Raw genomic sequence first — 21,873 nt, 5'->3', positions numbered from 1 at the left:
TCTATAGTCTGATTTTTACTCTAATATTGGCTTATGAAGGGGGCTCCTTTTCCTTTTATACTAGTAGTTCTGTGAACAGTAGATCTCACGCAGTATCCTAATCCACAAGTACCTGATTGAAACTTAGACCTTGGAAATAAATACAGCAATAGACTGGCTTCTCCACACATCTGTGTAATCACTTGTCAGCTGATTTATGATGAATAATTCTATAGTCTGATTTTTACGGTAATATTGGCGTATGAAGGAGGCTCCTTTTCCTTTTATATTATCCTTGAAATGCAAAATTTCCAAAAATCTTGTGTATACGTCCAATTAAAAAAGGAACATACCTGTCAAATTTCATGGAAATCTATTACCGCGTTTCGCCGTAAATGCGCAATATATAAACATTTAAACATTAAGAGAAATGCCAAACCGTCAACTTGAATCTTAGACCTCACTTCGCTCTGTCAAATATACATATATATATACCTGTCAAATTTCATGGAAATCTATTACCGCGTTTCGCCGTAAATGCGCAACATATAAACATTTAAACATTCAAACATTTAAACATCAAGAGAAATGCCAAACCGTCAACTTGAATCTTGGACCTCACTTCGCTCGGTCAATTATATTTCTACACTGTTGAAAAACGATGTGTGATCGTTGTGTAGGTAGAAAAGGATATCGCTATCTGCTTTGTGGAATGATAGACAAGGATAGCAACACCAATGTTAATCAGATGCTGCCATTATAACGTGGACCTCACTATAGCTTGTGACTTTCAAAAAACAGGTCCTTTGAGAGGGAGAGAGAAAGAGCGGGAGAGAGCAAAAATAGCAGCAGAATTTTGTCGTCACCACTAGAAGAGAACTCGCTAAAATGCCACCCAATCTTTCATATTGCAACCTTTCAAAAATTAGCCCTTACCGATGGAATATTCACAATCTTCCTATCTTTGGTACGGCATATTACTGCTGTGTTAGAGCTACTATCACTCACTGTAGAGGGGCTTCTCTGCTGTAAAACGATTAAAATAATAACGTTGAAATGAATTAATCATTATAATAAGCATTTTTTATTCATCATTAATAGTTATTTGTGCAACTAGTGCGCAAAGTGACAGTTTGCTGCACCGAAAGAAACGTTTACGTTTCTCGCCTACGGCTCGGGCGGAATGGTTTCTTGAGTGCAGCAGAGGAACTTTGCGCACGTATTTCACATTAAGGTTTTCTTTTTCCTACAGTTACCATTGAATATGAAAAGTGGGTAATTATGGGTAAAATTGGCCTGAAATGCATCACAATGTTTTTCTGTGTATTTTATTATTGATAAAACCTTAATCCTAAAATCCTAAAGTCCTCGTTGTCCTTGGTTATAATATTAATGAATAATAATTAGCGCGTTGTGCCACTACCTCCGTAAACAAAGCCGTAGTGCATCCGTGTGACGTCAGCACAGTTAGGGATCCTACACCATTAAAACCACTAGGTGTATAGATCAGCTGAAATCAACGATTCTTATTGGTGTAGGAGCCCTAACGGTGCTGACGTCACACGAATGCACTACGGCTTTGTTTACGGAGGTAGTGTTTGTGCTTGGTTGCACCTCTGCTCACTATAGCAGCCACAGCAGTCACTGTTACCAACTTCATTTTGATTTTGCTGCACGGTGCTCCATATAACCTACTAAGTATTTTGCGTTGCCATGTTGCAATCTGGAGTGCAGAAAAATTTTTCTCCCGCACTAGAGCGGAAAAGTGATTCTTTGCGTTCTGTAATCAGTGCAGCAATGGCCACTTTTCAACGTAACTGTAGGAAAACAAAATTACAATAAAATCCAAAAACCACTCAGATAAAAAACATGCTGAAAAGTAGAACAAGAAAAAGACAAGAGACAGAAGAAGAAAAAGAGAATGGAGAAGAAGATGTAGGAAAAAAAACTGGTGTGGCGCACTCACACAACTTTCCTTGCCGTTATGATAATTGATCACCAGACGCTAGTGTTCACGCGCATCTCAAGTCTACTATTCAAAGATCTTAGCCAGCTGGTGACAGGACAATAACGCTGGAGACACACGAAGTTTGCTATCTCTTCATAGTGAATGATTTAAAAGAATCAACAGTTGCCAAGAGTTTGCTATTGAAATGATAACATTTTCTCGAATTTCGAGATTATTTTAAATTTTTGGTGAAAATGTTACTAAACATTAATTGTGGAGATTTTTATGGTCAATCTTTTCCACTTGGATTGTTTTGTTTAAATTGTATCTGAAGCCCGATGATTGGGCATCTTAAATCAAACTTTTCATAGATGGGGCGGAGCTCCTGGAATTTTTACAGATATGGGACTTGTGGCAGTTGATAGAGCTTATCAATGACTATTTTAGGTATAAATTTGATCAAAATCGTTAGAGCCATTTCCGAGAAAATCGCGAAAAACCCTGCTTTTGACAACATTTTCGCCATTTTAGCCGCCATATCGAATTGCATATGATCGAAATTGTTCGTGTCGGATCCTTATAGGTTAAGGACCTTAAGTTCCAAATTTCAAGTCATTCTGTTAATTTGGAGATGAGATATCGTGTACACACACACACACACACACATACACACACACACACATACAGACCAATATCCAAAAACCACTTTTTTGGACTCAGGGGACCTTGAAACGTATAGAAATTTAGAAATTGGGGTACCTTAATTTTTTTCCGAAAGCAATACCTATGGTAATAGGGCAAGGAAAGTAAAAGAAGAAGACAAGAGAAAGAAGAAGAAAATAGAATGGAGAAGAAGATGTAGGGGAAGCCTTGACAAAAAACAAATAAAATAGCATTCTTTCAACTCTAATTTCAAATTGGTTGACTATTTCTTGATTCTTTCCACAAAGATACATTAAATTATATTATTTTGACACCAGTATTTTGACTACTGACTTGTATACTGATTTTTGTGACTTTTTTGTCACGTAAATTATATTATTTTGACTCTAATTTGTCATTAATTTTACTGTTTGTCAATTCCTGCCACCAAAATACATTAAAAATGTATTATTTTGACTCCTAAATTTGGAATCCACTGACTGCTTCTTGACCCCTGTCACAAAAAACACATAAAATTACCCTTTTTCGACACTAGAATTTCGACTCTGCTGACTGTAAATTCCTGTTACAAAAAACTCAAAAAATAATTTCTTTATTTTTAAACCACATAGTCTGTGCAAACCTTAGTTTGCCACATTTCTCTTATGGAGTACAGTGTTGCCAGATTTCACAGAAGCCAGAGAGCCTGTGAGCTATTTGTGTGAGAAAAGACTAGACCAAGGCTTAAGTTATATATATAAGACAATAGATTTAGGAACTGTAGAGTAAGCACTTTGTACTAGTATTTAAACCTCTGTAAGATTATTTCTTGTTTCATTCCGTTACCAATAGTCATGCTGCCATTATGTATGTGTTTCATTCGTTAAATAAATTTTTTTAAAAAGTGAGTTGCACGTTCGTTTATCTTTTCTGGCGCCCGAACAGGGACCATTTATCTTATCTGTCGACCGTTTATCTTATCTGGCGCCCGAACAGGGACAGATAAGATGGGACAGATAAGATAAACGAACACACAACTCACTTTTCAAAAAGATTTATTTAACAAATAAAACACATACATAATGGCAGCATGACTATTGGTAACGGAATGACATGAGAAATAATCTTACAGAGGTTTAAATACTAGTACAAAGTGCTTACTCTTCAGTTCCTAAATCTATTGTCTTATATAATATATATATATATATATATAATATATATTATATATATATATATAACTTTAGACCTTCTTGATAGAGTCAGCATAAAACGGCAACAGTGTGCTCCTATTGATATATTGAAATAACATTGACCATAAAGCCCCATGCTGCAGCTAAGGTTTACACAGACTATAGTTATGTATTTTAGAGGATTTTAATTTAATAATTTATCTATTTTTGAGTGACTTCCTTACCACAGAGGCACCTCTTCCAGTCTGCCCCGCCATTCCAGGTTGAGGACTTGCAGTATTCTGAGACATCATATTGGCCTGGGTGGGGGAAGTGAGATGGGGCTTATCCAATGCCGTCTGGATCACAAGGAATCCACTGGCAGGTAACTGTTCCGGTTCCTTGTTGAGGTTGATAATGTCGAATTCACATTCGTCCTCGAGCCACGAGGGTAGTTCCAAAAGTAGAGAGATGTCCATTTCTTGCACCTCTCTTGGGGTGGCTAGGGCCAGGTATGAGCCGTTTACCTGTGAAAGATTAGATTGAAATAGTTATTTATTTAAACTTGGGTAATTGTGATTGTCCCACCATTAATAAAGTCAATAATACCATAGAGGAACAATAGCGTAAATAGATATCTCATGGTATAGTGCGATTATGTCGCAACTTTTACTGTTATCTCAAGCCGATTACTGTTGATTATTGTAGAATTTTACTGTTTTGTTGGGGTGAGAGTGTATGCACGGCACCCACCATTAATAAAGTCAATAATACCATAGAGGAACAATAGCGTAAGTAGATATCCCATGGTATAGTGCGATTATGTCACAACTTTTACTGTTATCTCAAGCCGATTACTGTTGATTATTGTAGAATTTTACTGTTTTGTTGGGGTGAGAGTGTATGAACGGCACAACATGAGAGACTACCAGTGTCACACAGCTTCACTGGAAAGAATTACATGAACTATAGGCTTGAGATAACAGTTAAAGTTGCGACATAAACGCCCTATACCATGGGATATCTACTTATGCTGTTGTTTCTCTATGATAATACTAAGTACTTGGTAATCATAATTGATGAAAACCTTGAATGGGATATATTAATTCATATTAAATACATATGAACATATTGATTCATATTAAATACACATGTAGAAAAATTAGATATTTATCTTTTAAAGTTTACCAAGTTAACAGAATTCTTAATAAGAACCACCTGAAAATGATGTATCATGCTCTAGTCAAGTCAATTCTGCAGTATGGCATAGTTGTTTGGGGAGGCTGTTTCAACTGTCATATTGCTGAATTATTTGTAGCACAAAAACTGATAATTAAAACTATATTAAGCAAACCCAGGCTCTATCCAACAGATATGGTTTTTAGTGATTTTGAGGTCATGACTTATACGTCAATTATACATAAAAACCGTAATTGAGTACTTATAAAATATAGATCCGATATTCCTCTCACAATAAACTCTACACCTAATTATTATAATCTAAGGGCCACTGTTAACAAATATGTAACCTATTACACTAATATTGAATGTATAAGGAGGCAGTTAATTTACATAGGTACTAAAATAATACACCTCATTCCAAATCACTTTCTCATGGACAATAAGATCAGCGGAAAAATTAAACTGGATATAAAAAACTGGACATACAGTAATTTCTTCTTCCATTTAGATATATGACTCGAGATTTCTGCTCCAGCATTGTATTTTTAATTTTTCAGTGGACTCGCTTACCTTTATTTTGAGTACCTATTCATCTGTTTTCTTCCTTCCCCCCATTTCTCCCTTACCTTTTTCCCTCATTACTTCTCTTCTCTTCTTTGCCTGCCTATTACATGGGAAACCATAGTTGGCTAGGTATCTTCCTCTCTTTTTTTCTCTTCTCCAACACACCCAACCACAAAGCCCATGGTTTTTTATATTTGTAACATTTTATTGTGTTTTATTTGTTTCATGATTCTTTGTAATTTTGGTTTGTCTTGTTTTGTGTGTTTTTAATAAAAAAAAATGAATAAGTCTTATTTGTAATAACCAAATCAAATTTAATTAAATTCATGTAATTATTTGAAAAAATTGAATTGAATTGAATAGGCACAAGATTGATTTTTTTTTTAAATTTAATAAAATTCATCTAATTATTTGAAAAATTTGAATTGAATTGAAATGATAGGCACGAGATTTTTTTTTAGAAACTATGTGCAAAATTTGGAGATCTAAATCATTCCCGTTTTTACTTTCCTTGCCCTATTACAGTGTGTGTATAGGTGCGTACAGATATACGCGCCGCAAACATGAGCAATTCACTTTTAATCAGCTGATGCCAAGAGTTTTATAACTGTATCTCACCGTTTCTGTAAAAATACAGATATAGTCAGCTGATTAAAAGTGAATTGCTCATGTTCGCGGCGCGTAAATCTGTACGCACCTTATGAGTGTATGTGCATCTGTGTACACGATATCTCATCTCCCAATTGAAGGGATGACTTGAAATTTGGAACTTAAGGTCCTTAACCTATAAGGATCCGACACGAACAATTTCGATCATATGCAATTCGATATGGCGGTTAAATGGCGAAAATGTTGTCAAAAACAGGGTTTTCCGCAATTTTCTCGAAAACGGCTCCAACGATTTTGATCAAATTTATATCTAAAATAGTCATTGATAAGCTATATCAACTGCCACAAGTCCCATATCTGTAAAAATTTCAGGAGCTCCGCCTCATCTACGCAAAGTTTGATTTTAGATTCTCAATTATCAGGCTTCAGATACAATTTAAACAAAAAAATTCAAGTGGAAAAGATTGAGCATGTAAATCTCTACGTTTAATGTCCAGTAGCATTTTTCACCTAAAATTGAAAATAAGCTTGAAATTTGAGAAAATGTGATTATTCAATTGCAAACTGTTGGCAACTGTTGATTCTATTAAATGATTCACTATGAAGAGATAGCAGATCTCGTGTGTATCCAGCGTTATTGTCCTGTCACCAGCTGGCTCAGATCTTTGAATAGTAGACTTGTGATGCGCGAGAACACTAGCGTCAGGTGATCAATTTCCATAGCGGCGAGGAAAGTTGTGTGAGTGCGCCACACCAGATTTTTGTCATAGTCATTCAATTTCAGCTGTTTTACATCCATGAAATCAAGCCGGTAAACAGTTGATTGTAGAACAAATAAACATATGATTCTCATTACAGCATCTTATACTGTAATGAAACCATAAATGTTTTCTTTACAGTCAAGTATGTTTCCTAGTTCCGAAATAGGAACAGCAAAACTGGTGCAGAAAACTGCTTTGTAGCACTCCAGGTGGAAGTTTTGTCAAATACAATCAAGAAATTCCTGATTCGAAAACTTGTAAACTAGGTTATGTTCATAGAATGCATGTAGTAATGTCAGCACAAGCAGGTAATGTTTTCTGTATCTCAATTATTCTTGTCTAGATTATTTTGACAAAAAATAGTGTACGTTACCTGGACGTGAATGTCTTTTGCAGTGCTCGAATGAAATTCTAGTCTCGGCTAACGCCTCGACTATAAACATCATTCTCGCCTGCAAAAGGCCCCTTCCCGTCCTTGTGACTTAAGATACTATTAATTGAATTCATTTAATTTTTTGAAAAATTTGAATTCAATTGAAATAATTATAGGTCCATATCTTCTTAAAATGTATGGATTCAGGGCTACTTCCTTTTATTTATAAAATGAAATAGTTATTTGTGCAACTAGTGCGCAAAGTGACAGTTTGCTGCACCGAAAGAAACGTTTACGCCCGAGCCGTAGGCGAGGGCGGAATGATTTCTTGAGTGCAGCAGAGGAACTTTGCGCACGTATTTCACATTAAGTTTTTCCTACAGTTACCATTGAATATGAAAAGTGGGTAATTATGGGTAAAATTGCCTGAAATGCATCAAATGTTTTTCTGTGTAATTTTATTATTGATAAAAACCTTAATCCTAAAATCCTAAAGTCCTCGTTGTCCTTGGTTATAATATAATGAATAATAATTAGCGCGTTGTGCTTGTTGCACCTCTGCTCACTATAGCAGCCACAGCAGTCACTGTTACCAACTTCATTTTGATTTTGCTGCACTGTTGCTCCATATAACTACTAAGTATTTTGCGTTGCCATGTTGCAATTCTGGAGTGCAGAAAACTTTTTCCCGCACTAGAGCGGAAAAGTGATTCTTTGCGTTCTGTAATCAGTGCAGCAATGGCCACTTTTCAACGTAACTGTAGGAAAAGGTACTATAAAAAGTACCCTTTTCAAAGGGTACTATAGTTTTATTTTATAAATTGAATGATAGGTGATGGAATGTTTCATTTAGAAATTAAGAATGAAATGCATGTATTTAAATGGAGTTGTTCATCTGGAAAGTGGGATTGAAATGCACGTGTTCAAATGTGTCTTCCAATTAAAAATGGAGGTAATGATGGTTATGCAACGGTTTATGTTGGAAATAAAAATGAAATCCATGTATTCAAATGTGTCTAAACATACTAGAGGTGGAATATGATACATGTTTTTGAATGTGTCCTAACATATGAAAGTGAAAATGAAGTACATGTATTCAATGGAGACGTTTATCTGGAAAGTTGAAAATAATGGTAGTTTATGCAAAGTTTTATAAAAAATAGGGATAAAATGCATGTGGTTAAATTGATTGATTGATTGAGTACTTTATTTATGTAGATTACAATATATACTGTCTTATACACTTATCTACAAAAGCTTACAATACAGCAAAATTATAGATGAATTTACATGATATAGACTAAGAAAATAATTATTGAACTGTATATGATATGAAAAAGCAATTTGTAATATAATAACTATAGATAATAATTATATTGTTATGCATCTACATAAATTGGCGGAGCTTTGGACATATCAGTGTCCATTCTTCGGAAAGAATATTAAAAATATCCTCCCCACTAACTCTCTACCAAAAAGTTTAGTTATGATAGTAAAGTTATGATAGATGTTTTTAAATGTGTCCTAACATATGAAAGTGAAAATGAAGTACATGTATTCAAATGGAGACGTTTATCTGGAAATTTGAAAATAATGGTAGGTAGTTTATGCAAAGTTTTATAAAAAAAAGGAATAAAATGCATGTGGTTAAATGGAGACGTTCAGCTGTAAGGAGAAAATGAAATACATATATTCAAATAAGTCCGAATATAACGAAAGTGGAAATGAAACATATGTATTCAAATAACATGTGTAAAAAACTAAGATTTCTTATTTACAAATTATATCAAATCAAAAACTGAACAATGTAAACATAACAAAGCTGATATACTACTCATATGCACAATCGTTATTACAATACGGCATTCGGGCTTGGGGGGGGGAGGTACTTTGAATGCTCATTTTAACAAACTTTTTATTATTCAAGAGCACCTAATTAAAACTATCCTAGGTAAACCTCGTCTGTATCCAACTAAATATTTGTTCAATGAGTTGAAGGTATTAACAGTCCGTCAACTTTATATCAAAAACCTAATAATTTTCATTAAAAATAATAGACATCTTTTTCTTTCCCGTGATACAAATCTCAATTTGCGTCCTTCCAGAAAGAGATTTGAAAACATAAGAATGGACCTCAATGTTTGCAGAAGACAATACTTTTACATAGCAAATAAATTGCATAATTACAACATTCCAGATTACCTCATTGAACATATCAATGGTAGATCCGATAAATTGTTCAAAAGAAGATCTATTGAATGGATAATAACCACTAGAATAGAGGATAAAATTTTTGATTAAATCATATTATCTTTCTCTATCAAGGTATGTTTTGCTGGAACTCTTACATCTCTTTCTTTTTCTTTCTCTTTCCCTTTCTCCTTCTTCTCACTTCTTCATCTCTTTCATTTAATATTATGATATTGAATTTCTTATTATTTTTTGTTAATGTAATGTTGGCAACTCTCACCTGCGCACAGGATTTTCCTTGCAGGTGATTGGTTTCTTGTATTTTTGCTGTAATGTATTGGTTTTGGAAGAAACAATAAAGTTTTTGATTTTTTTGAAAATGGGGCTATTTATCTGGTAAAGTGAGCATCTGTTGCTTATGGAAATATACATTTTCAAGAATGTTCCATGTTTTTGAACGGGTAGTATTATAATCTAGTGGATAGATTACCTGATTGAGGCAGAATGCAGATATAGAATCCTGTTCCTTATGTATGATTCGAACAGGTTCTGGTAGGTTTTGATGGGCACCTCTTTCGTCCGGCCCTGTACCTCCCCGTTCATCCGACGCCGCTGCGTCGAAATTGCGCCAATCGACGGACGTCTTAGTGGTTCGACGCCCGAAAACGCACCTGATGAACAGATCTTGCACCTGTTCTTGGCGCACCAGGTAGTTCCACAGGCGCCTAGCTGGTGCGGCCGACCAGTGCCGGGGTCTGGAAGCAATGAAACATGGATCATTTGAGAAACATGGATTGATTATCACAACATCACCAACAAGACAACATCACCAACAAGGAAGACAACATCACCAACAAGAAAGACAACATCACCAACAAGGAACACAACATCACCAACAAGACAGACAACATCACCAACAAGACAGACAACATCACCTATTGATCTGACCAGTGGCGTTAGTCTATCCATACAGTCAGCTGTGCTTTTAGGGTATTAAATTTGTTTTTTGGGCGAAAATAGTGTAAAGTTCCAGGTATTTATTCAGGAATGTTTCATCATTTTGGTAGAGAGTTCGTGGGGAGGATATTTTTAATATTCTTTCCGAAGAATGGACATTGATATGTCCAAAGCTCCGCCAATTTATGTAGATGCATAACAATATAATTATCTATAGTTATTATATTACAAATTGCTTTTTCATATCATTACAGTTCAATAATTATTTTCTTAGTCTATATCATGTAAATTCATCTATAATTTTGCTGTATTGTAAGCTATTGTATATAAGTGTATAAGACAGTATATATTGTAATCTACATAAATAAAGTACTCAATCAATCAATCAACCATGGAGAAACAATAGCGTAAGTAGATATTCCCATGGTATACATTTTAAAATCAGTTATACGACTTGTGTGCTTGAGTATTTTGATGAAGTGAAGAAAAAAAATGGCGGCTGAGAATTGTTAGTCTACTTTTGTACAGTCACTGTCAAAAGTAAAAATAAAAATTCTGGCAAACTGACAACATTGCAAAGCCAGAGAGAGATAACGCTATCTGTTTTGTTGTATGATAGAAAAGGACAGCAACAGTATTGTCAATTGTACACTGCCATTACAACGTGGACCTCACTATATCAAGAATAGGGGCCTCAGTGTTGATAAAAACATTGTTACCTGGTGTTTATTATGAGTTCAGTGATATCATAGAGAAACAATAGCGTAAGTAGATATCCCATGGTATAGGGGGCGTTTATGTCGCAACTTTTACTGTTATCTCAAGCCGATTACTGTCGATTTTTACTGTTTTGACCGGGTAAGAGTGTATGAACGGCACAATATGAGAGACTACCTGCGTCATAAAGCTTCACGGGAAAGAACTAGCTTGAGATAACAGTAAAAGTTGCGACATAAACTCCCTATACAATGGGATATCTACTCATGATATTATTACTTTCCTTGCCCTATTACCATAGGTAAGGGAAGTATTGCTTTCCAAAAAAAAAATTAAGGTACCCTAATTTCAAGTTTTCTATACGTTTCAAGGTCCCCTGAGTCCAAAAACATGATTTTTGGGTGTTGGTCTGTGTGTGTGTGTGTGTGTGTGTGTGTGTGTGTGTTCCTAATCAACCGATTGACTTGAAATTTTAAACTTAAGGTCCTTATACCATGAGGATCTGACAATAAGAAATTCAATAAAATTGTATTCAAAATGGCGGATAATTACTAAAAAACCATGTTTTTCACCGTTTTCTCGAAAACGGCTCTAACGATTTTCTTCAAATTTATACCATGGATAGCTATTTATAAGCCCTATCAACTGACATGAGTCTCATTTCTGGGAAAATTGCAGGAGCTCCGTAATATTCTTGTGAAAAATGGCGGATAATCACTAAAAAACCATGTTATTCACGGTTTTCTCGAAAACGGCTCTAACGATTTTTTTTAAATTCATACCATGGATAGCTATTTATAAGCCCTATCAACTGACATGAGTCTCGTTTCTGAGAAAATTGCAGGAGCTCCGTAATATACTTGAGAAAAATGGCGGATAATTACTAAAAAAACCGTGTTTTTCACGATTTTCTCAAAATAACTTGACCGATTTTTTTCAAATTCATACTCTGTATAGTTATTTATCAGCTCTATTGACTGGCATGAGTCTCCTTTCTGGGAAACTAATGGGGGGTCCACCCCATCCTTGAGAAATGGACTTTGTAACCTCCTTCTCGTGCATGAGGTAGGTAGGTAGAGCAGTTCATAAAAAGAACACATAGTCGAGATATTTCATCTGTAGAACAGCTGTTTTGACGACTTTAAAAAAATCATCGAATTTCACAATTTACACAAAGGAAAAAGTACTCTGAAAACAATTATATATACACATATACAAAAGTCTGATCGTAGTTTCAAATATGAGCAAGGAAAGTTGTGTGAGTGTACCACACCAGATTTTTTCTCTATGGTTTCATTGCGTCAAGAAAAAAACGTTTATTATAGAAATTAGAAAATATAGATTATCAGAAAATAAAACTGGAGTCAGAAAATTGGATTTCCAAGTCAGGGCGTTGAAGAAGTCGAGGACTTGAATAGACCCTGGAGTTTATAATTTCGCTTTCTGAGTGAAGGGCTTATAAGTCCAGGACTTGAATTAGATTCTCGCCTCTTTCCGAGTCAAGGATTAATCAGAAATTGTTTGGAGAGCAAGCTCATTTGAATTAGCACACTTCAATCAGGTGTTTCTCTATAATGCCAACAATGAAAGTTTTATCATCAATCTATCTAAATTTGAAATTGTTGTCTTCTGATTTGTATATTCAAATTGATGATCTAGTGTATAAATTTAAATGGACATAATCTACATAATATTTGGAAAATTCAAGACAAAATTAGGAAATTGAAGAAGTTTTGGGCAATAGCATGTTTTTTCTTCTCCGACTACTGTATTGTTTGCTCTATTCAATAAATAAATACAATAACAAAATATTGGAAATATTCGAAATCTAAACTCATTAATAAAATCCCTCATCATTTCATCACCAATAAATTGAGTAAAAAGCTGGTAAGAGATATAAATGAATGGTTATCTTCGAATGACATTAGTTTTTAAATATCTGCTACTAAAACTGAGCCAATTTTATCCATTTTTTTCTCTTGAGAAATAGATTAATTTAATTCTATTAGGTATCCCTCTTCTTTCTTTCCTGTCTTTTCTGTTCTCTCTTTTCCTTGTTCCTTTTCCTCTCTTTTTTCCTTTTAAGTTAAGTTACTTTTTTCTAAGTTTAAGAAGTTTAATATTTTTCTATCAGTTATTATTTTTCCTTTCACTGTAATTAGTTTAATATTTTTTATTAATAGTTTATCTTTTATCCTGAAATTTAAAATATCTAGATTTTTAACACTCGGCCCCTGCGCACAGGTTCTTTAACCTTGCAGGGACCTTCCGTATATTCATTGTATAATTTAATTTTATACTGTAATACATCATTCTAATGTAATTCTATTTCTATGTTTCTGATTTTCTGTTGATGTTATTATTATTAAGGATAAATAAACGATTTTGATTTTTTGATTTTTGAAATTTCCTTCAAGTTTATTGCTCCAAGTACTGGACTCAAAAAGGTCTAGGACTTAAGGCTGTTCAGTAAATTTTTTTATTGTTTGAATTGGATAATCTTTTCCAATATAATTGTCAAGATGAGAGTGAGAAAAAGTGGCAACTGAAATTTTCAAGTGGTCCAATAAGCGAGTTATGGGTTGTTGAAGTGCTAAATTCCGTTTTCTTTCCAGATCATAAACGGTTTCGAATTTTCCATTGGAGTTTTTTTGTAATACATTCAAAATACCATTGGCTTTGTTCTAATATGCATTTTTTCGCGATTAATGCCAAAATAAACAAGTAATCGAATTTACAAAAAATGTTACTTTTTCATTTATGAACGATATGGGGAATAAAATGTTTTAGTTTGGAAAGATACATTTTTTGAATTTTTAAGAGAAGTTCTAATAATATAGTCGAAACAGTTTATGATCTGGAAAGAAAACGGAGTTAGCACTACAACAACCCATAATAACTCGCTTATTAGACCACTTGAAAATTTCAGTTGCCACTTTTTCTCACTCTTATAATGATCTTAACAATTATATTGAGAAAGATTATCCAATTTAAATAATAAAAAAGTTTACCGAACAGCTTTAAAAGATCCCGGAGTTTAGAAGATAAACCCGTGACTCAGAAAGACCCGAGCGCTTACTTTGGTCCTGGACTCTTCAAGTCCACAACTTATAGATCCCGAGCTCGGAAACCGGCCCTAATACCATAGAAAAACAATAGCGTAAGTAGATATCCCATGGTATAGGGCGTTTATGTCGCAACTTTTACTGTTATCTCAAGCTGATAGTCCACGTAGTTCTTTCCTGTGAAGCTTTATGACGCTGGTAGTCTCTCATATTGTGCCGTTCATACACTCTCACCCAAACAAAACAGTAAAAATCGACAATAATCAACAGTAATCGGCTTGAGATAACAGTAAAAGTTGCGACATGAACGACCTATACCATGGGTTATCTTTATATCGGATAGGTATCTTTTGTATTTATTCTTTTGCAGGAATAATGGTGATATATATCATGGTTGAATCTAAAAAAAGTTTTATAGTTTTCAACTATTGGTTGTGATCGTATCTGGTATAGTTCCCTCTTACACGAATTAGTTGAGCCATTTTACTATGAGCGAAAGGTGAAAAGCTGCTCCAGAGTAGACTCACCTTTTTTGAAGCATTTGCTTCAAAAGTTGAGCAAATGCTCTAGTTTATTCATACAATTTTGAGCAAATGCTTAAACATTTTTTTGATGAGCATGAGCAAAAGGTTTTGCTCACGTTTATTCATAGAAAATGAAGCAAATGCTCCATATTTTAGAAGTATGAGCAAATGCTCAACTTTATTCATATGGCCCATTATGAAAGACTACCAGCGTCACACATCTTCACCGGAAAGAACTAAGTGGACTGTCGGCTTGAGATAACAGTAAAAGTTGCGACATAAACGCCCTATACCATGGGATATCTACTTACGCTATTGTTTATCTATGGTAATACTTACTGAAATGGAGTGTTCGCTTTGTCGAGGAGCGATCTGTATTTGTGAATGGCTGGTCCCGGGGCAGAGGACTCCACATAGCAGCCGGGGATGTAGTCGACCGGTGGGGGTCCTCTCTCATCCAGTTCATCCCTCAGGGCATCCCCCCACTGGCTCACCACCCTCAGGACACCGTGAATCAGGGGGCTGCTCACTGGTAGTTCTGTCAACAAACAAATAGAAAAAAGATTAGATCATAGGAATAACAATACAAAAACAAATCACAACTCATATCCACCCAGAAAAAAACTTTATTTTTCGCCCCACTTGAATGTAATGAGCTGGTTTACGTGCGTCATATGGAGGCCGAAAGTGATTGTTTTCTGACCAGGCCGGTAAAATTTTTACGGCCCTAGGGCTGTAAAATAACCTTGAAGTCAGCTGATTCTGATTTGATGTGAACGTGTTTACATAATAGTTTATGAAACGGAATCAGTTTATGCTTCTAGAATTGAATAAAGTATTTTTCGCCACACTTGGATGTAATGAGCTGGTTTACGTGCGTCATATGGAGGCCGAAAGTGATTGTTTTCTGACCAGGCCGGTAAATTTTTTACGGCCCTAGGGCTGTAAAATAACCTTGAAGTCAGCTGATTCTGATTTGATGTGAACGTGTTTACAAAATAGTTTATGAAACGGAATCAGTTTATGCTTCTAGAATTGAATAAAGTATTTTGCAATAAGATACTATCATTTTATTTGGATGAATGAAATACAAATGAGATATAAACTATTCAAATTCAATTTTCAGAGTATAATAGAATCTAACCTCAAACCTCCTAGTACTGCGTTTATCACGGAACATGGTAGATAAATGGAATCATTTTATGCTTCTAGAATTCAATAAAGTACTCTGCAATGATATACTATCATTTTATTTGAATGAATAAAATACAGATAAGATAATATATATTACAAACTATTCAAATAATTCGATTTTCAGAATAGGATAGAACTTCTAACCTAAACTTCCGTTGACATTCAGATTGGCCAAATTTCAAGTGTGCTAAGACAGCTGATCAAAAACTTTTCATTATTTGTATTTATCATTCAATAATTAAAACATTTATAATAATATCATCTTATTGTCATTTGGAAGAATAAAAAGTATAAACTCAACCTCTTACATAATTGAACATAATCTTTTAGGTTATTTAGACAAATCAGAATAAAAAATAAAAATACTTGGACAATTTCCTGATATTCAGATTACCTCAGATTTGCTAGAGCTATGACCTTCCTGTTTTGCTTTCGGAAGTGCCTAATAAACAATAATTCTCATATTTATTTTGTTTATTTTTCTGTGTCGCGAAAAATAACGTTCTCACCATGGGCAAAAATGTTTTTCTGGCTCTCAATCTTTTCTAGTCCTCGGCCTACGGCCTCGGACTTGAAAACCGATTTCGATCCGGAAAAGTCTCATTTTCGGCCCTAGCTGCGAAATATACTATTTCACAATAATAATTTCATTAACTATTTTTCCTCCTTCTCATCCACATCCTCCTCCTATTAATCTTCCTCCGGGAAACTATTTAGAAAATACTGATATCTTCACAACCAAAATATAATAAAGAAAAGAACTGACATATACACGTAGGGGATAGGAAATTCACGAATGACGCATCATCACGTCTCAACTACTCAACTGATTTACTTGAAATTCTACATATAGATTAAGAATACATAGATTAATAATATAGAATATATAGATTCTTAATTCACCAAGGATGGTTATAGGCCTATTTCAAACTCTTCAATATTTATGTAGGTCAAGTTTGTCAAATAGTCAAGTTTTATGTACGTCTTTTCTCTACGGTATCACCGCACATGATACAGTATCACCACAATATGATACAGTATCATCTCAACTTGATACAAAACACCATAATTTGATACAAAACTCACCCTGTAGCTCAATTCCAGCCGTATTTAGGAACTCCTGCAGTTGTGATTGGACTATCCCCAAAATAACCAACCTCATGACACAATATGATACAGTATCAACACAATATGATACAGTATCATCTAACATGATAAACAACACCATAATTTGATACAAAACTTCCAAACTCACTCTGTAGCTCAAGCTGTCTTTTCTCTGTGGTATCACCATAAATGCTACAGTGTCACAACACATGATACAGTATCAACACAACATGATACAGTATCATCACAACTTGATACACAGCACCATAATTTGATACAAACCTTCCAAACTTTGAATGAATTCTACAAACCATGGCATATCTTCTTATACCATCTTTTCTCCATGGTATCAACACAAAATGATACAGTATAACCACAAATGATCCAGCATCACCACAATATGATACAGTATCATCTCAACTTGATACACAACACCATAATTTGATACAAAACTCATCCTGTAGCTCAATTCCGGCCGTATTAAGGAACTCCTGCAGCTGTGACTGGACTATGCGCATAATAGCCAACCTCATAACACAACATGATACAGTATCAACACAATATGATACAGTATCATCTCAACTTGATACAAACCACCATAAATTTATAATAATAATAATATCGAGTGACCTGGCTGGCACAGGTCTGGTGTCAGAGTTTTCAGGTCGCAACTGATCAATTCCAGGGCCTCTGACATGACCTAACGACTACTTTTTAGGCAGCCGGGACCGACGGCTTAACGTGTCCATCCGAAACACGGGAGTGGCCCGAGATAAATATCTTGCCCGGGCCGGGATTTGAACCCGGGCCTCTGAATCACAAAGCCAGCATCTGATCCACTCGGCAAATTGATTAATATTGATAAAAAATTGATTAGTATTGATAATTTTAAACTAGAATGAACAGTTAATATTAATGTTACTGTATCAGCTAACGTCTATAGAAGACATTGACAAGACAGAGGATCGGCAACGTTGTTCTTATATCTTTCTCCACTGCCATTAAAACGTGAATCTCACTTTATGCTTCTTCTCTCTATGGTATCACCATAAATGATACAGTATCACCATAATATGATACAGTATCATCTCAACTTGATACACAACACCATAATTTGATACAAAACTTCCAAACTTTGAATGAATTCTACAAACCATGGCATATCTTCTTATACCATCTTTTCTCCATGGTATCAACACAAAATGATACAGTATAACCACAAATGATCCAGCATCACCACAATATGATACAGTATCATCTCAACTTGATACACAACACCATAATTTGATACAAAACTCACCCTGTAGCTCAATTCCTGCCGTATTAAGGAACTCCTGCAGCTGTGACTGGACTATCCGCATAATAGCCAACCTCATAACACAACATGATACAGTATCAACACAATATGATACAGTATCATCTCAACTTGATACACAACACCATAATTTGATACAAAACTCACCCTGTAGCTCAATTCCAGCCGTATTTAGGAACTCCTGCAGTTGTGACTGGACTATGCGCATAATAGCCAACCTCATACCACGACATGATACAGTATCACCACAATATGATACAGTATCATCTCAACTTGATACACAACACCATAATTTGATACAAAACTCACCCTGTAGCTCAATTCCGGCCGTATTAAGGAACTCCTGCAGTTGTGACTGGACTATGCGCATAATAGCCAACCTCATAGCACGACATGATACAGTATCACCACAATATGATACAGTATCATCTCAACTTGATACACAACACCATAATTTGATACAAAACTCACCCTGTAGCTCAATTCCAGCCGTATTAAGGAACTCCTGCAGTTGTGACTGGACTATGCGCATAATAGCCAACCTCATACCACGACATGATACAGTATCACCACAATATGATACAGTATCATCTCAACTTGATACACAACACCATAATTTGATACAAAACTCACCCTGTAGCTCAATTCCGGCCGTATTGAGGAACTCCTGCAGCTGTGACTGGACTATGCGCATAATAGCCAACCTCATAGCACGACATGATACAGTATCACCACAATATGATACAGTATCATCTCAACTTGATACACAACCCCATAATTTGATACAAAACTGATACATAAATATGATACAGTATCATCTCAACTTGATACACAACACCATAATTTGATACAAAACTCACCCTGTAACTCAATTCCTGCCGTATTAAGGAACTCCTGCAGCTGTGACTGGACTATACGCATAATAGCCAACCTCATAACGCACCAGGAATAACTCTGCGGATTCGAGTGTTCCGTGTTCTCCTTCTCCTTGCTTCCCCCTCTCCTCCCTCCTCCTCCTCCTCCTCCCAGAGACTTCCTGTCTGTGTCTCCTCCTTCGAACACATCCTCCTCCTCTTCTTCTTCTTCACTCAGGTCGCTTACTGCTGAGTCAGCTGAATCATAGTCGACATCTTGGACGTCTTCTTTCAAAAGTGGCTGAAACAGAAGAAAATGTTGATTATTTTCTGTTAATTTGTTGGTTAATTTTTTTATTTATATACCCAATTTATTTGTTTATTCTTTACTATAGTGGGGTCCACGGTATAATGACAGTGGAGAAAGATAGGAGAAAAACGTTGCCGACGCTCTGTCTTGTTAATGCCTTCTATAGACGGTAGCTGATACAGTAATATTAATATTAACTGTTCATTCTAGTTTAAAATTATCAATACTAATCAATGTTAATGCCTTCTAGAGATGGTAGCTGATACAGGTTTATTGGTGTAATATTAACTGTTCATTCTCGTTAAAAATTATCAATTATATTTTATTAAGAACGAAATGATATTTTTCAATAATTCCATAATGAATTTTCATGATTAAGATGAAATACTTTGTTAATTAATTATTAATTCTTCATTGTTAAAAGACGAGCTGGCAACAGAGCAAAACGGGAAAGAGATAGCGCTAGTATAATAAAGTGCGTAAAATAACTAAGTAAAGCTTCAAATTTTATTAACCGAGAGAAGTGAGGTCTAAGATTCAAGTCGACGGTTTGGCATTTCTCTTAATCTTTAAATGTTTATATGTTGCGCATTTACGGCGAAACGCGGTGATAGATTTTCATGAAATTTGACATATATGTTCTATTGCTGTATTTCCACTAGTAGTTCTGTGAACAGTAGACCTCACGCAGTATTCTCATCCACAAGTACCTGATTGAAACTATAGACCTTATGGAAATACAGCAATAGACTGGCTTCTCCACACATCTGTGTAATCACTTGTCAGCTGATTTATGATGAATAATTCTATAGTCTGATTTCTACTCAAGAATCAAGAATTTTATTGGCCATAAAACAACATTACAAAAATGTAAGCAATAGGCTTTGTCAATAATAAGTAAAATAAAAGTAATAAAAGTCAATAAAAGTAATAAGTAAAACTTGTGAAGTTGGACTATAAAATGAACAAATTTACACATATACATTGAAATATTCCAGCTACTCTTTGACAGAATAGAAAGCTTCAGACTTGAGCCATTTATCAACAGAAATACAAAACGTTTTTCAATGGTAACTTCTTAACATTATCTGATAGTAAATTAAACATGCGAATTTGTAGGTACTTATGACTTTTTAGAGTTTTAGTCAATCTAACTGTAGGTCTAGTTATATCGTCCCTATGTCTAGTATAATGTGAATGTATAGAAATATTTTTATCAAAATTAGACAGATTTTTCTTCACTGAGATTAAATTATAATATATATACAGACAAGGCAAGGTCATAATTTTGTGTTCTACAAAAATTCCTCTACAAGATTCATTGTATTTCATACCAAATATAACTCTAAGTGCTTTCTTTTGCCATATAAATGCTTTTTTTGAAGAAGATGAGTTGCCCCACAGTTTTACTCCATAAATCAAGTGTGAATGGAAGAGACCAAAGTAAATCATTTTAATTACATCAAGGTTTACACAATATTTCAGTCTTCGTAAGAGAAATGTTACTCTAGAAAGCTTTTTACATAAATTCACTAGGTGATACTCCCAGCTGAGTTTACTATCTAAGTACATTCCTAGTAACTTTACAGGCTTGAAAACATCATCATTCAGATTCAGGTTACCAGTACTTACATTGTTGAGAGAAAATATTATTTGTTCTGTTTTGCTCTCTAATATTAACGTATGAAGAAGGCTCCTTTTTACTTTTATATTATCCTTGAAATGCAAAATTTCCAAAAACCTTGTATATACGTCGACGCGCAATTAAAAAAGGAACATACGTGTCAAATTTCATGAAAATCTATTACCGCGTTTTGCCGTAAATGCGCAACATATAAACATTTGAAAATTTAAACATTTAAACATTAAGAGAAATGCCAAACAGTCGACTGAATCTTAGACCTTACTTCACTCGGTCAATTACATTTTGGTTGGATTGTATTGTCATGTTGAGCTTTGTTTGATTTATGTATATGTATTTAGGAGTGTGGAATGAATTTGTGGATATTTTGAAATATTGTTATTTTTTTTAAATTTTATTTTATTTTAAAATTTGTGGAATAAATTTGAATTTGAATCAAACAAACAAACAAACAAACAAACAAACCTTGCTAAGGAAGTAGGAGACCATACTGATATCAGGTGGTATGAACTGTTCCCTGTATGTCGGTTTGTCCTCCTTTATAAGGGTGGGGGTACCGGGTTGAGACCCCCCTCCTCCGCTTCCTCCACCAAGCTGACCCAGCAGTTTCATGTTGAGGCGCACTCGCTGCTTGGTCAGGCTCGTTACGGCCGTCCACATTCCCGCGTCGCCGGCCCCAGGTCCCGTCTCCGAATCTAGGCTTCCTGCGAGCTAAGGGACACAGAAAAACGTCAAAATTACACTAGTAATCATAATAGTTATTTGTGCAAC

General features: G+C 34.9%; 1 protein-coding gene across 1 annotated transcript in view; it reads right to left on the bottom strand.

Annotated features, from left to right (window-relative positions):
* Window positions 1-21,873, bottom strand: part of LOC111063758 (dmX-like protein 2) — a 478,861-nt gene that overhangs the window by 36,726 nt on the left and 420,262 nt on the right. Inside the window, exons 53-58 of the mRNA XM_039435348.1 lie at window positions 21,568-21,813; window positions 19,157-19,451; window positions 15,020-15,218; window positions 9,908-10,172; window positions 3,984-4,265; window positions 916-1,005 (exon numbers count right to left, since the gene is read on the bottom strand). Coding sequence (XP_039291282.1) covers window positions 916-1,005; window positions 3,984-4,265; window positions 9,908-10,172; window positions 15,020-15,218; window positions 19,157-19,451; window positions 21,568-21,813 — 1,377 coding nt within the window. The remainder of the gene's footprint in view (window positions 1-915; window positions 1,006-3,983; window positions 4,266-9,907; window positions 10,173-15,019; window positions 15,219-19,156; window positions 19,452-21,567; window positions 21,814-21,873) is intronic.

This window comes from Nilaparvata lugens, chromosome 9 (genome assembly GCF_014356525.2).
Source record: "Nilaparvata lugens isolate BPH chromosome 9, ASM1435652v1, whole genome shotgun sequence".
NCBI classification, from domain to species: Eukaryota; Metazoa; Arthropoda; class Insecta; order Hemiptera; family Delphacidae; genus Nilaparvata; species Nilaparvata lugens.
The sequence above is the reverse complement of the archived record's forward strand: the minus strand, read 5'-3'. Positions and strand labels throughout refer to the sequence as shown.